This window comes from Grampus griseus, assembly GCF_964374135.1.
Source record: "Grampus griseus genome assembly, chromosome: 7".
NCBI classification, from domain to species: Eukaryota; Metazoa; Chordata; class Mammalia; order Artiodactyla; family Delphinidae; genus Grampus; species Grampus griseus.
The window spans coordinates 9,069,030-9,082,371 of record NC_139001.1 but is presented as its reverse complement, the minus strand read 5'-3'; the positions used below and the strand labels follow the sequence as shown (position 1 = coordinate 9,082,371).

General features: G+C 37.8%; 1 protein-coding gene across 5 annotated transcripts in view; it reads left to right on the top strand.

The window, feature by feature from the left end:
• Positions 1 to 13,342, top strand: part of SP140 (SP140 nuclear body protein) — a 75,982-nt gene that overhangs the window by 33,318 nt on the left and 29,322 nt on the right. For 3 of the 5 annotated variants that reach the window (XM_082657887.1, XM_082657889.1, XM_082657886.1), the window contains exons 9-10: positions 4,203 to 4,286; positions 4,689 to 4,769. In XM_082657887.1, the coding sequence (XP_082514013.1) occupies positions 4,203 to 4,286; positions 4,689 to 4,769 (165 nt within the window). The remainder of the gene's footprint in view (positions 1 to 4,202; positions 4,287 to 4,688; positions 4,770 to 13,342) is intronic. The other 2 variants (XM_082657890.1, XM_082657888.1) reach the window with 1 other exon arrangement.

The following is a 13,342-nucleotide window of genomic DNA, read 5'->3' as shown; positions in this document are numbered from 1 at the left end:
TAACGATGACCTACTGTGTAGCACAGGGAACTCTACTTAATACTCTGTAATGACCTATATGGGAAAAGAATCTAAAAGAGTGGATATATGTATATGTATAACTGATTCACTGTGCTGTACAGCAGAAACTAATACAACATTGTAAATCAACTATACTCTAATAAAAATTTAAAAAAATAAATAGACGTGGAATCGAAATAGAACCAGGTTAGAATGTGGTGTCAGGGAGGGGAGATAATTTTCAACCTGCTTTCCTCGAGGTTGTGTCAGGAACATGGGCATAGTGGGTGTAATCGCAAAATAGAAAACTCATGTCAAAGACATTTGAAATGAGCCTGCCAAGGGGAAGGAAGGATCCCTACTCGTTTGTCAGTGGCAAAAGATGAGAACTTTGATGATTTGCGGAAGGAATATGTGAGATGGAAAAAATATACAGAAAGGCTGAAATTTTAATTTTTAGATTTAAATTTTAAGTTGAAACATTACAAACAGGAAGTTAAGAACTAAAGAGAACAGATAGAAGCAGGGAAATGAGCACCATAGAAGAAAGGAGCTCAACTCAATAATCAAACAAGGTACAGAGTTTAAAAGGTAGAGAATGTGACATTAGAGAAAGACCCAGAAAGGGAAAGTGCTAAGAAATAGAAAGACTGGAGGAAAGTATAACAGTTATACATAGAGAAAAAGATAAAGGAGAAGAGTAAAACATCTATAGAGAGGGAACACCATGTACAAGGATGGAGAAGATGGTTTGGGACATTGTAGGGACTGAAAGAAGAGTTGCTGCATGGAAGCAACTTCTAACACTAGGAGTTGAACATGTTAGCCATGAGTTTTCAGATTATGGTTCCTCCAATTAGCAAAGTGGCACCTGTAATACACTCAGAGGCAATGGGCCTCCCCTCAGCCATTCTTGGATACTCTATCTATAACTTAATGATCCCCAAATTCCTAACTCTGGCCCCAACTTGCCTTGTAAGCTCATTCATCTAAGTGCCTGACTATATTTGTACAGGGATCTGAGAGACATCTCCATTTGGATGGTTTTCGGGAACTTCAATACAAGTCACTTCCATAGTTGCATGTACCATCTTTCTTGATGCCAGATCTGCCTCCTTTCCTCGTGTTCCCTATCTCAGTATGGAACGCTATTGTTACATTCTTTAGGTAGACACCTAGGGGTCACCAATGACTCTTTTCCCTCCCTCAACTCACACACCCCATCAATCACCCAGTTTACTTAACTATACCTTTAACTTGTCTCTTACTAATCCATTTGTTGCCACACCTGACACGGAAGCCCTAGTCAGATGTCTCTTCTCTCTGGAACTAGAGCCAGGGCAACAGACTCTATATGGTCTCATACCTTCCCCCAGTCATCCTCCCACCATATCCATTCTCTCCAACTCAACTAGATGACCCTTTGAAAATGCAGGTTGGCTTATCTCACTTTCCTACCTTAAATCAATAACTTTTTGTTGTCAAAAGGTTGAAATCCTTCCCTATTTTCCTTCCCATGGCTCCAGCCTCATGTCTGCCTCTCCTGCAACGACTTCTAAAGTTTGTTTAAAACTTTGCAGTAATTTTAATTTTGATTACTTTTTCTCATCTGAGCCTTTGCACACACTTAGCCCTGTGCTTGGAACAATTTTCTTGGTCCACTCCACTCTCCATTCTGCTCACTAATCTGATGAAATCACATGGAAGTTATAGACCACCTCAGAGATACCTTTTCTAATTCCTAGTTCTAGAAAAAAACAGCATGAGAGACGGGGAGAAGACAGAAAGCTCAGCATCAGAAAAGGAAGAGGGAGAAAAGGCAGGTGGGAACAGACATGGGAAAAGAAACAAATCAGGACAAAGAGAAGTACCAAGAGATTCCAATAGCAAGATACCGAGATAGAAATAGAAGAAGCAGAGATGTGTGGAAAGGGTGAGAATGAGAAAGAGAACTGGGTTGGGAGACAATGTGTACAGTCTCCATCAGATTATTGGATTGTGCAAGCCCCCTCTTACCTTCATGAAACCCTAAGACACAGGTATGCAAACTGTTGTAACTTCTATTTTATGGTTGGGGAAATGAAACAGAAGGGCATGGAGGTTATTTTTGCAAGGGCAAGGTAGAAAAGGAAGAGTGGGCACCAGCATCCTGGGTGTGTCACTGAGGGTGACAGTTGTGTGAAGCCAGCTGACAGTCAGCGTGGGGTCATGTGGTCAGAAAAGGAAGAGGAAACCCAAGGAGTTCTGCAGGTTCCCAGGGGAGAGAACCAGGGTCCAAGAGAAGATTTAGTTAAGGAAAAATTAATGTTGGTGGGGAGGGAAAGGAAACCACTGAGAGACAGGAAGTATAGAAGTGGACCCAACCACTTAGGCTTGAAGAGATCTAGAATAAGAAAGCTAGAAAGGATAACAGGAGAAAAGGGATACACTATGACTGAAAAACAAACAAACCCCAAGACCTGAAAACAAGAGATGAGGAGAGAAACACAGACAATCAAAGAGATGCACAGCTAGGAAACAGAGCTGTGTGGAGGTGAACTGTGGGTAGGAAGCTGAGAAGGAGAGAGAAGAGGTGCAGATGGCAAAGAAGCAGAAGGAGATGGTGTGGCTCTCAGAAGCAGTGCTTGGAGCAGACATATGGTTTTTCCATCATGTTTGGCATGAGCCAATCGAGATCTGTTTCTGATCGCCCTCCATGGTCCATCATGTCCTTGTCTGCAGTGACCTGTTATCCCAAAACTCCCCAAATGACTCACGAAGGAGAACCCAAGGAAGTGCTCTGCCTACTACCAGTAGAGGGAGAAGGTAATTATGATTTAAACTCCTCAATAAATAGGAAAAAAAATCCCCCCTTCTCTCATCTTGCCATTCTCTTCTTCATGTTCACATACATACACATGGAATTGTGTCGATTTTCTGTTTTGTTTTTTCCAAAACTGTGAGAGAGACTAAGGAGAAAGGTGAGCTGAGCTGAGTGGGGAGAGCACCCCTGCATGGAGAACATAGGGAAACAGGATGTGCCAAAGGTAGGCTGGGGTCCCAAAGCAGAAGTACCTGGGTGACTTTATTAAATGCATATAAAATCCAAATGTCAACAGGTTATGGCAGTTGAGGCAAGGAGATCATTTTCAGCTTACTTCGGAAGTACAAGGAACAAGGAAGTACGTTTTGTGAATGACTGATAAGCTTGCAATTTAGAAAGGTCATGTGGGAGACTTAGAATAGAGCTAATAAGGGAAGGCTCTCCAGCACTGTGGTCCATGTGAAAATGGAAGGACTTTTGTCAGTTTGAGAGAAGGGATCTGTGAGCATGAGGAAAATATATAAAATAAGGAAATTTTACAGGCATCTAGAAAGAGAAGACCCAGAGAAAAAGAGAAAAGGAGAAAATGGAAGACAAGGTAGAAAGGAAATTACCTCAATAAGAAATGAAATACAAAGATAAAAATTAGAGAAACTATATAGAGAGGCAAATAAATACCAAAAAAAATGTGCAAGGAAGTGCAGAGAAACTATGTCGAGAAAGAGTTTTATCAGATCAATAAAGAGTGAAAACAGCTGTACAGGGAAGAGAGGAGAGAAGTTAGGATCCTGGAATGCTGAAGTATGCATATCAGACAGGAGCATCTTCCATCCCAGTAGTGAGTTTCCAAGTTAGGTTTGCCCCATTGAGAGAGTGGTGTCCATAACATAGAGTAATAATTCCCTCCCTGGCAGCCTCAGCTACTCTTAGGTAACAGAATGTGTCTCAAGCACATGCCTGCTAGGCAAACCCATCTTCCAAGGTCATCCATCTATGTATTTACCTGAAGACATTTATCCCAGGGCCCTCTCCATTTGGATGTCTTTCAGGAACTGACACTTCCAAAATTGAAACCAACATCTTCTTCCATGAAACTGGAATGTCCTTTTCTTACAGGGTTTGCTCTCTCAGTAAATGGAACTTGAATGTCCCATTTTCTCTTGCTCCCATCTTGCCCATTTTCTCCACTTTAGCACAATTTTTATTTGCAAGATGGAAATCAGATCATATTACTTTCCCACTTAAACCTGGTGACCTTTGTTGTCCAAAGATTAGATCAGTTATCCTTCCTGTCTTTCTGTGCCTTCCATTCATCATGCGACCCTTGCCAATTTCTTCTTCCTCGTCTCACTTGTGGTCTGAGCATCCTGGCTCAGCTCATTTTCTTGTTTCTCTTTAGTGTCCTGTGATCCTGAAGCTTCCCAAATGACCAACAAAGAAGAACCAGAGAAGCTGCCTAGTCAACCACTATGTGATGGAGAAGGTAATTGTGATTTCAACTCCCAAATTGAATCTTTGTTTTTCTGTCTGCAGAGAGGAAAATCTCCATCTTTCTTCTCTCTTCCTACCCTGCTCCCCTTCACATACCCATACAGAAGAAATATGTAGAGCCAACTGGAAAGGATGAAAAAGACAGAGAAAATTAGTGTATAAGAAGGGAGTGAGACGGGTAGACTGTTTTCAGCCTCTGATGATAATGACGGGAGCCATGTTAACCTCTAGGTCAGCTGAGCTCAAAGGCAGGAGGGTCTAAGGGCAAGGACATTCCCATCTTGGAGATACTTGAGCCGCTCTGGTCTTCCTGGTTGTCTCTGGGAGGGTTTTCCTACTACGGTTTCCATTGGTCATCCACTGGGGTTCCAAGAGATTGCATTCTGTTTATCAGAAGGAAGCAGTACCTGTTCAGAAGTGTGTGATGAAGAAGAACCCCAGGAATCCTTGAGCTCACTACCAAAAAGTGGAGCAGGTGAGAGAGATAAGGACTGTCTGGGCTGCAGGGTGTCAGGAGGATGGTGTTTCCTGATGGATTTTACTCTAGGAATACTCCACAATGAAAGCTCCAGTTAATTCTCAAATATCATTCTTCACATTTACCTTGGCTCTTTGGCCCTTGTACCTTGCAAGGGACAAGAAACCTTAAGCAACTCCATAATTAGGAGATCATGTTGTTTGATTGTAGGTATCCATATATTCAGTTGTAGTAGATAGAATTCCACATAGGAGAAAGAACACAGAAGTTGTACAAAAATTTGATTAACTTTAGTGGAACTGTTAGTACATTATTCTCTAGCTATTTATTATCTCCCAAGAATATTTATATTCACCTCTTCCAGCACAGAAACATAATCTTTCATTTGTGTATTATCTACAGAGAGTTGATTTATTGGTTAAGTTGGTGTAATATACTTTAAATCATCATAAACTGTTTCTTTGCCCAAATGTTTGAACTTTTGATCTTATTATAGGAATAACTCATGACTTCAAATGTTTGAGGTTCTTTGGGGGTTTTAGTTGTTTCTTATTCCATGGACAACACTCAAAGATGAAGTACAGTTGGGTTTAAGCTGATTTTGATGATTAGGTGGAGTCATGGTCTTTATATAAATAGTTTGTAGCATCCTTGCCCTGAATGCCCATCAGTAGCTGTCAGCCTGATATTTCTTAATGCAATTTATCCTCAATTAAAATTTATTTTAGAAGCATAATTACAAGTAAAGCCATTATTTTTTTCCAGGAGTTGGCTTGGGACGATGACATATACAAAAATTCTTCAAATTGGCTCTACTAGAAATATTTTAGAAGAACTGAATTATAAAGTTAGGGTGGTGATCGTCCTAAGTGAAGTCAGTCTTGGAATGTTATTATTAGTAGTAACATTATAGGGAAGTCAGAGGCTTCAGACACTAAACCAGTAAATAGAAAAACTAAAGTTGTAAGGATAAGGGATAAAAATATGAAGGAGAATGTGACAATCAGTGTGACAATCTAGGCATCCAGGAAAACTTTATTCTGATTGATCTTGAGTGGAAGCAATTCTACTTCATGGAATTATCTGCATGTTCTGGGGATCTTTGGGTAGTAAAAAGACATTAAATAATCCACTTGATATTTGTTTTTATATGGGCACCTGAAGAGATTGAAAATCTGTTTGTTTCCACAGCATTCAGAAGTTATGATCTACTCCAAATGCATAATGGCTTTCAGTTTAACAATTTGACATGTCCTAGAGAAGGCTCTATGTTTAGTTACTTGAGACAATTTTGCTTTCTGTAAGGGAATGAACTCTACAAGGGAGTCTGGAACAGTCATTGCATAACCAGCCTGGTATTTCATTTTACTTTATTTTCTTTTGTCTCATTTAATTTTATTTTTATTTTAGAGATAAAACTTAACACCAAACAATATTAAGTCAGGATTTAGTAAGGAAGTATCTAAACTATCTCTTCTGGAAGTGGACATTAGAAACTAAATCCTAGGATTCTCCTTCCTTGAGTAAGAATATTACTCTATAACACACACACACACACACACACACACACACACACACACACACACACACGACATTTTCTTTATCTATTTATCTATTGATGAACACTTAGGTTGTTACCATGTCTTTGGTGGCTATTGTTTAAATAATGCTGCAGTGAACATTAGGGTGCAGATTTTGTTTCCTTTGGATTATATATCCAGGAGTGGAATTGCTGGAACATAAGGTAGTTCTATTTTTAGTTTTTTGAGGAAACTCCATGCTGTTTTCCACAGTGGCTGCACCAATTTACATCCCACCAGCAGTGCTCAAGGGTTCCCTTTGCTCCGCATTCTCACCAACATTTGTTATTGCTTGTGTTGACAATCTCCTTTTCTTAAACATCAACTCTGCCATACAACGTAACCTAAAAATGGGGGTAATGTCTTATGATATTCACGGTCCCTGGGGTTTAGGAACAAATCTTGGGAGGTCATTTTAGAATTCTACCTATGACAATGAAGCTTGAGTAAATCTCCAGAAAATAACTATCCAGATGAGACATTGATTTTCCCAAGCAAATAATATAGGCTACCAAACAAATTACAACACCAAAGAAAGCTGAGCGTAAGTGTGTTAAAGAAAAGAATTTGACTTTAGAAAAGACTATAGTAATTGGCTTAGGCACTACAGGGAAGTGACGTATACCTATTTTGTTTATTTCCTGCATATCTTGAATATGCATAGTATAGGCATACTGATGTTCAGATTAACTATAAAGTGATCATGTGTAGGAGAATTTTCCAGGAATTCTAAGGTTAGCCCTTCTTAGTACACTTAATATGTAGTTTCATTTGCAGAATAGAGCCTTACCTATTAAATTTTTAGGAGTTTCTTGGAGAAAAGAAAGGACAGTTTGTTACATAATGGTCTGAATATAGCAGTTATTGGTTGGCACAGGGAACTACTCTTGGTCATTTTTTTCAGTCCTTTTAGAGAAATATTATCAAATGAGTCATTTACTTTTGACATGGCAAAAATTCCCCACTGAAATCTAAAGACATCTTTTGTGAAAATTTACCATTTATTAAATGAAAGTTAGAATCACACTGAGAGTACAGAGAGGAAGTGAAAGTTCTCCCAGTGGGAGATTGTGACTTTGGCAAAGACAAGCCCATGACATAGAGTCCTAAGTATGAATGGTGTCCTGAAAATGGAGTATTGTGCTCATCAATCAAGCAGAAACTAAAAAGAAGACATATGATCAATTACATGATAACAGTTATGTACTGAACAAAAGGATTTTCTTTCAAAAATTAATATGATGTCAAGTATCCTCATGAAAGTTTTGGTGAGGGACCCAAGACAAAATGTGACAAACTATATTTGCACAAATTATCGACTTTCTAATGGATCCCCATCCATTAATTAGTCTTTGGGGCTAGCTTGGATTGGGGATTTATCAAATCTATGCCTCTATCTATTTGGATCACCATCTTCTAATAATGAAGAAGCACAGGAAAATCAGGAACAGACAAACACACGAGACAAGACTTTTAAAAAAATAGACAAAAGAAAAGTGAGAATAAATGGAGTAGTGGAAGAATAAGCACATTAATAGAACATTTGCTAAATGCTGTCCCGCCAAACCAAAATGTCTGCCTACTTTGTATGTAATTGCATACACATCTTTAAATAATAAAATAAATTCAGAAATAAAACTTCAATGAAACAAGTCAGAGCTCAAGTTGTTCTTGAGATGGATTCACTTGGCAGTGGATCAGGAAGACAATCTGAGTTGTGCACAAGAAGCTGGGGTTTTGGACCAACATCTGTTGGTCCAAGGGTCCCACAAGACACCCCTAAGCAAGAGTCCTCAAGACGATCTTGGTGGGAACACCATTTGTGAAGGAAGAGTGGCCACCGTGCAATATTTGAAGCTAAAGCTGGATTTGTAGCTTGCTAAGCAAGACACATGGTGGGAGGAAGCACTGTACACAGTTTTTTTTAATAAAGGAAACTGCTGATTTTACTTATTTTTAATTAATTTTTATTGGAGTATAGTTGATTTACAATGTTGTGTTTTTACTTACACTTTTGGGACGCATGTAGTTCAGGGACTGCAGACTTTCAGAAACAGGAGTGTTTATAAATCGGTTAGCATTTAGCCATACACATAGGCTTTCTGAAGTGTATCTGGCTGATTTTCATAAGTGTAAGGCTGCAACTGATTAGCTGACTTTAGATGTGGTTAGTGATGCAAGCAGTCATTGGCCAATTGGGATGAATTTAAAACTGGTTCTGTCAATTACATTTTGCAACTTTCAAAGGACAGTCAGTTTTTCCTAGAAGGATAAGATCTTTTTATTTTATTCTTAGGGATAAAAGTAGAAAAATGAAAGTAGAGAAAGCAGAATGAGGTTCAAAAGATGGGAAAAACATGGCTCTGTCGGATCTCAGGTGTGATTATTGGAGCAGATATTCTTTTTCCCAGAAGGCAGTTCATTGTTTTTTTTTCTTTTTGGTTTTTCTTTTCTTTTCTTTTCTTTTTTACATCTTTATTGGAGTATAATTGCTTTACAATGTTGTGTTAGTTTCTGCTGTATAACAAAGTGAATCAGCTATATGTATACATATATCCCCATATACCATCCCTCTTGCATCTCTCTCCCACCCTCCCTATCCCACTCCTCTAGGTGGTCAAAGAGCACCGAGCTGATCTCCCTATGCTATGTGGCTGCTTCCCACTACCTATCTATTTTACATTTGGTAGTGTATATATGTCAATGAAACTCTATCACTTTGTCTTATATTACCTGTCCTCCTCCCTGTGTCCTCAAGTCCATTCTCTGCGTCTGGATCTTTATTACTGTCCTGCCGCTAGATTCATCAGAACCATTTTTTTTTTTTTTTAGATTCCATATATATGTGTTAGCATACGGTATTTGTTTTTCTCTTTCTTACTTACTTCATTCTGTGTGACAGTCTCTAGGTCCATCCACCTCACTACAAATAACTCAATTTTGTTTCTTTTTATAGCTAATATTCCACTGTATATATGTGCCACAACTTCTTTATCCATTCATCTGTCAATGGACATTTACGTTGCTTCCATGTCCTGGCTATTGTAAATAGTGCTGAAATGAACATTGTGGTACATGTCACTTTTTGAATTATGGTTTTCTCAGGGTATATGCCCAGTAGTAGAATTTCTGGGTCGTATGGTAGTTCTATTTTTAGTTTTGTTAGGAACCTCCATAGTAGCTGTATCAATTTACATTCCCACCAACAGTGCAAGAGGGTTCCCTTTTCTCCACACTCTCTCCAGTGTTTATTGTTTGTAGATTTTTAAAATTATGGCCATTCTCACCAGTGTGAGGTGATACCTCATTGTGGTTTTGATTTTCATTTCTCTAATGATTAGTGATGTTGAGCATCCTTTCATGTGTTTGTTGGCAATCCGTATATCTTCTTTGGAGAAATGTCTATTTAGGTCTTCTGCCCATTTTTGGATTGGGTTGTTTGTTTTTTTAATACTGAGCTGCATGAACTGCTTGTATACTTTGGAGATAAATCCTTTGTCATTTGCTTCATTTGCAAATAATTTCTCCTATTCTGAGGGCTGTCTTTCTTCTTATTTGTAGTTTCCTTGTAAGTTTCATTAGGTCCCATGTATTTATTTTTGTCTTTATTTCCATTTCTCTAGGAGGTGGGTCAAAAAGGATCACCCTGTGATTTATGTCAAAGAGTGTTCTTCCTATGTTTTCCTCTAAGGGTTTTATAGTGTCTGGCCTTACATTTAGGTCTTTAATCCATTTTGAGTTTATTTTTGTACATGGTATTAGGAAGTGTTCTAATTTCATTCTTTTACATGTAGCTGTCCAGTTTTCCCAGCACCACTTATTGAAGAGGCTGTCTTCTCTCCATTGTATATTCTTGCCTCCTTTATCAAAAATAAGGTGACCATATGTGCATGGGTTTATCTCTGGGCTTTCTATCCTGTTCCATTGATCTGGATTTCTGTTTTTGTGCCAGTACCATACTGTCTTGATTATTGTGGCTTTGTAGTATAGTCTGAAGTCAGGGAGCCTGATTCCTCCAGCTCTGTTTTTCTTTCTCAAGATTGCCTATTCGAGGTCTTTTGTGTTTCCATACAAATTGTGAAATTTTTTGTTCTAGTTCTGTGAAAAATGCCATTGGTAGTTTGATAGGGATTGCATTGAATCTGTAGATTGCTTTGGGTTGTATTGTCATTTTCACAATATTGATTCTTTCAATCCAAGAACGTGGTATACCTCTCTATCTATTTGTATCATCTTTAATTTCTTTCATCAGTGTCTTATAGTTTTCTGCATACAGGTCTTTCGTCTCCTTAGGTAGATTTATTCCTATGTATTTTCTTCTTTTTGTCACAGTGGTAAATGGGAGTGTTTCCTCAATTTCTCTTTCAGGTTTTTCATCATTAGCATATAGGAATGCAAGAGATTTCTGTGCATTAATTTTGTATCCTGCAACTTTACCAAATACGTTGATTAGCTCTAGTAGTTTTCTGATAGCATCTTTAGGATTCTCTATGTATAGTATCATGTCATCTGCAAACAGTGAGAGTTTTACTTCTTCTTTTCCGATTTGGATTCCTTTTATTTCTTTTTCTTCTGTGATTACTGTGGCTAAAACTTCCAAAACTATGTTGAATAGTAATGGTGATAGTGGGCACCCTTGTCTTGTTCCTGATCTTAGAGGAGATGGCTTCAGTTTTTCACCATTGAGAACGATGTTGGCTGTGGGTTTGTCATATATGGCCTTTATTATGTTGAGGTAAGTTCCCTCTATGCCTACTTTCTGGTCGGTTTTTTATCATAAATGGGTGTTGAATTTTTTCAAAAGCTTTTTCTGTATCTATTAAGATTATCATGTGGTTTTTATCCTTCAATTTGTTAATATGTTGTATCACATTGATTGATTTGCATATATTGAAGAATCCTTGCATTCCTGGGATAAACCCCACTTGATCATGATGTATGATCCTTTTAATGTGCTGTTGGATTCTGTTTGCTAGTATTTTGTTGAGGATTTTTGCATCTATGTTCATCAGTAATATTGGCCTCTAGTTTTCTATCCTTGTGACATCTTTGTCTGGTTTTGGTATCAGGGTGGTGCTGGCCTTGTGCAATGAGTTTGGGAGTATTCCTCCCTCTGCTATATTTTGGGAGAGTTTGAGAAGGATGGGTGTTAGCTCTTCTCTAAATGTTTGATAGAACTTGCCTGTGAAGCCATCTGGTCCTGGGCTTTTGTTTGTTGGAAGATTTTTAATCACAATTTCAATTTCAGTATTTGTGATTCGTCTGTTTATATTTTCTATTTCTTCCTGGTTCAGTCTCAGAAGGTAGTGCTTTTCTAAAAATTTGTCCATTTCTTCCAGGTTTTCCATTTTATTGGCATATAGTTGCTTGTAGTAATCTCTCATGATCCTTTGTATTTCTGCAGTGTCAGTTGTTACTTCTCCTTTTTCATTTCTAATTCTGTTGATTTGAGTCTTCTCCCTTTTTTTCTAGATGAGTCTGGCTAATGGTTTATCAATTTTGTTTATTTTCTCAAAGAGCCATCTTTTAGTTTTATTGATCTTTGCTATTGTTTCCTTCATTTCTTTTTCATTTATTTCTGATCTGATTTTTATGATTTCTTTCCTTCTGCTAACTTTGGGTGTTTTTTTGTTCTTCTTTCTCTAATTGCTTTAGGTGTATGGTTAGGTTGTTTATTTGAGATTTTCCTTATTTCTTGGGGTAGGATAGTACTGCTATAAACTTCCCTCTTAGAAGTGCTTTTGCTGCATCCCATAGGTTTTGGATCATCGTGTTTTCATTGTCATTTGTTTCTAGGTATTTTTTGATTTCCTCTTTGATTTCTTCAGTGATCTCTTGGTTAGTTAGTAGTATATTGTTTAGCCTCCATGTGTCTGGTTTTTTTACAGTTTTTTTCCTGTAGTTGATATCTAGTCTCATAGCGCTGTGGTCATAAAAGATACTTGATACGATTTCAATTTTCTAAAATTTACCAAGGCTTGACTTGTGTCCCAGGATATGATCTATCCTGGAGAATGTCCCACGAGCACTTGAGAAGTAAGTGTATTCTGTTGTTTTTGGATGAAATTTCCTATAAATATCAATTAAGTCCATCTTGTTTAATGTGTCATGTAAAACTTGTGTTTCCTTATTTATTTTCACTTTGGATGATCTGTCCATTGGTGAAAGTGCACTGTTAAAGTCCCCTGCTATTATTGTGTTACTGTTGATTTCCCCTTTTATGTCTGTTAGCATTTTCCTTATCTATTGCAGTGCTCCTATGTTGGGTGTGTAAATATTTACAATTGTTATATCTTCTTCTTGGATTGATCCCTTGATCATTATATAGTGTCCTTCTTTGTCTCTTGTAATAGTCTTTATCTTGAAGTCTATTTTGTCTGATATGAGAATTGCTACACCAGCTTTCTTTTGATTTCCATTTGCATGGAATATCTTTTTCCATCCCCTCACTTTCAGTCTGTATGTGTCCCTAGGTCTGAAGTGGGCCTCTTGTAGACAGCATATATATGGGTCTTGGTTTTGTATCCATTCAGCCAGTCTATGTCTTTTGGTTGGAGCATTTAATCCATTTACATTTAAGGTAATTATCGATATGTATGTTCCTATTACCATTTTCTTCATTGTTTTGGGTTTGTTTTTGTAGGTCTTTTCCTTCTCTTGTGTTTCCTGCCTAGAGAAGTTCCTTTAGCATTTGTTGTAAAGCTGGTTTGGTGGTGCTGAATTCTCTTAGCTTTTGCTTGTCTGTAAAGGTTTTAATTTCTCCATTGAATCTGAATGAGACCCTTGCTGAGTAGAGTAATCTTGGTTGTAGGTTTTTCTCCTTCATCCCTTTAAATATGTCCTGCCACTCCCTTCTGGCTTGCAGAGTTTCTGCTGAAAGATCAGCTGTCAACCTTACGGGGATTCCCTTGTATGTTATTTGTTGTTTTTCCCTTGCTGCTTTTAATATGCTTTTTTTGTATTTAATTTTTGATTGTTTGATTAATATGT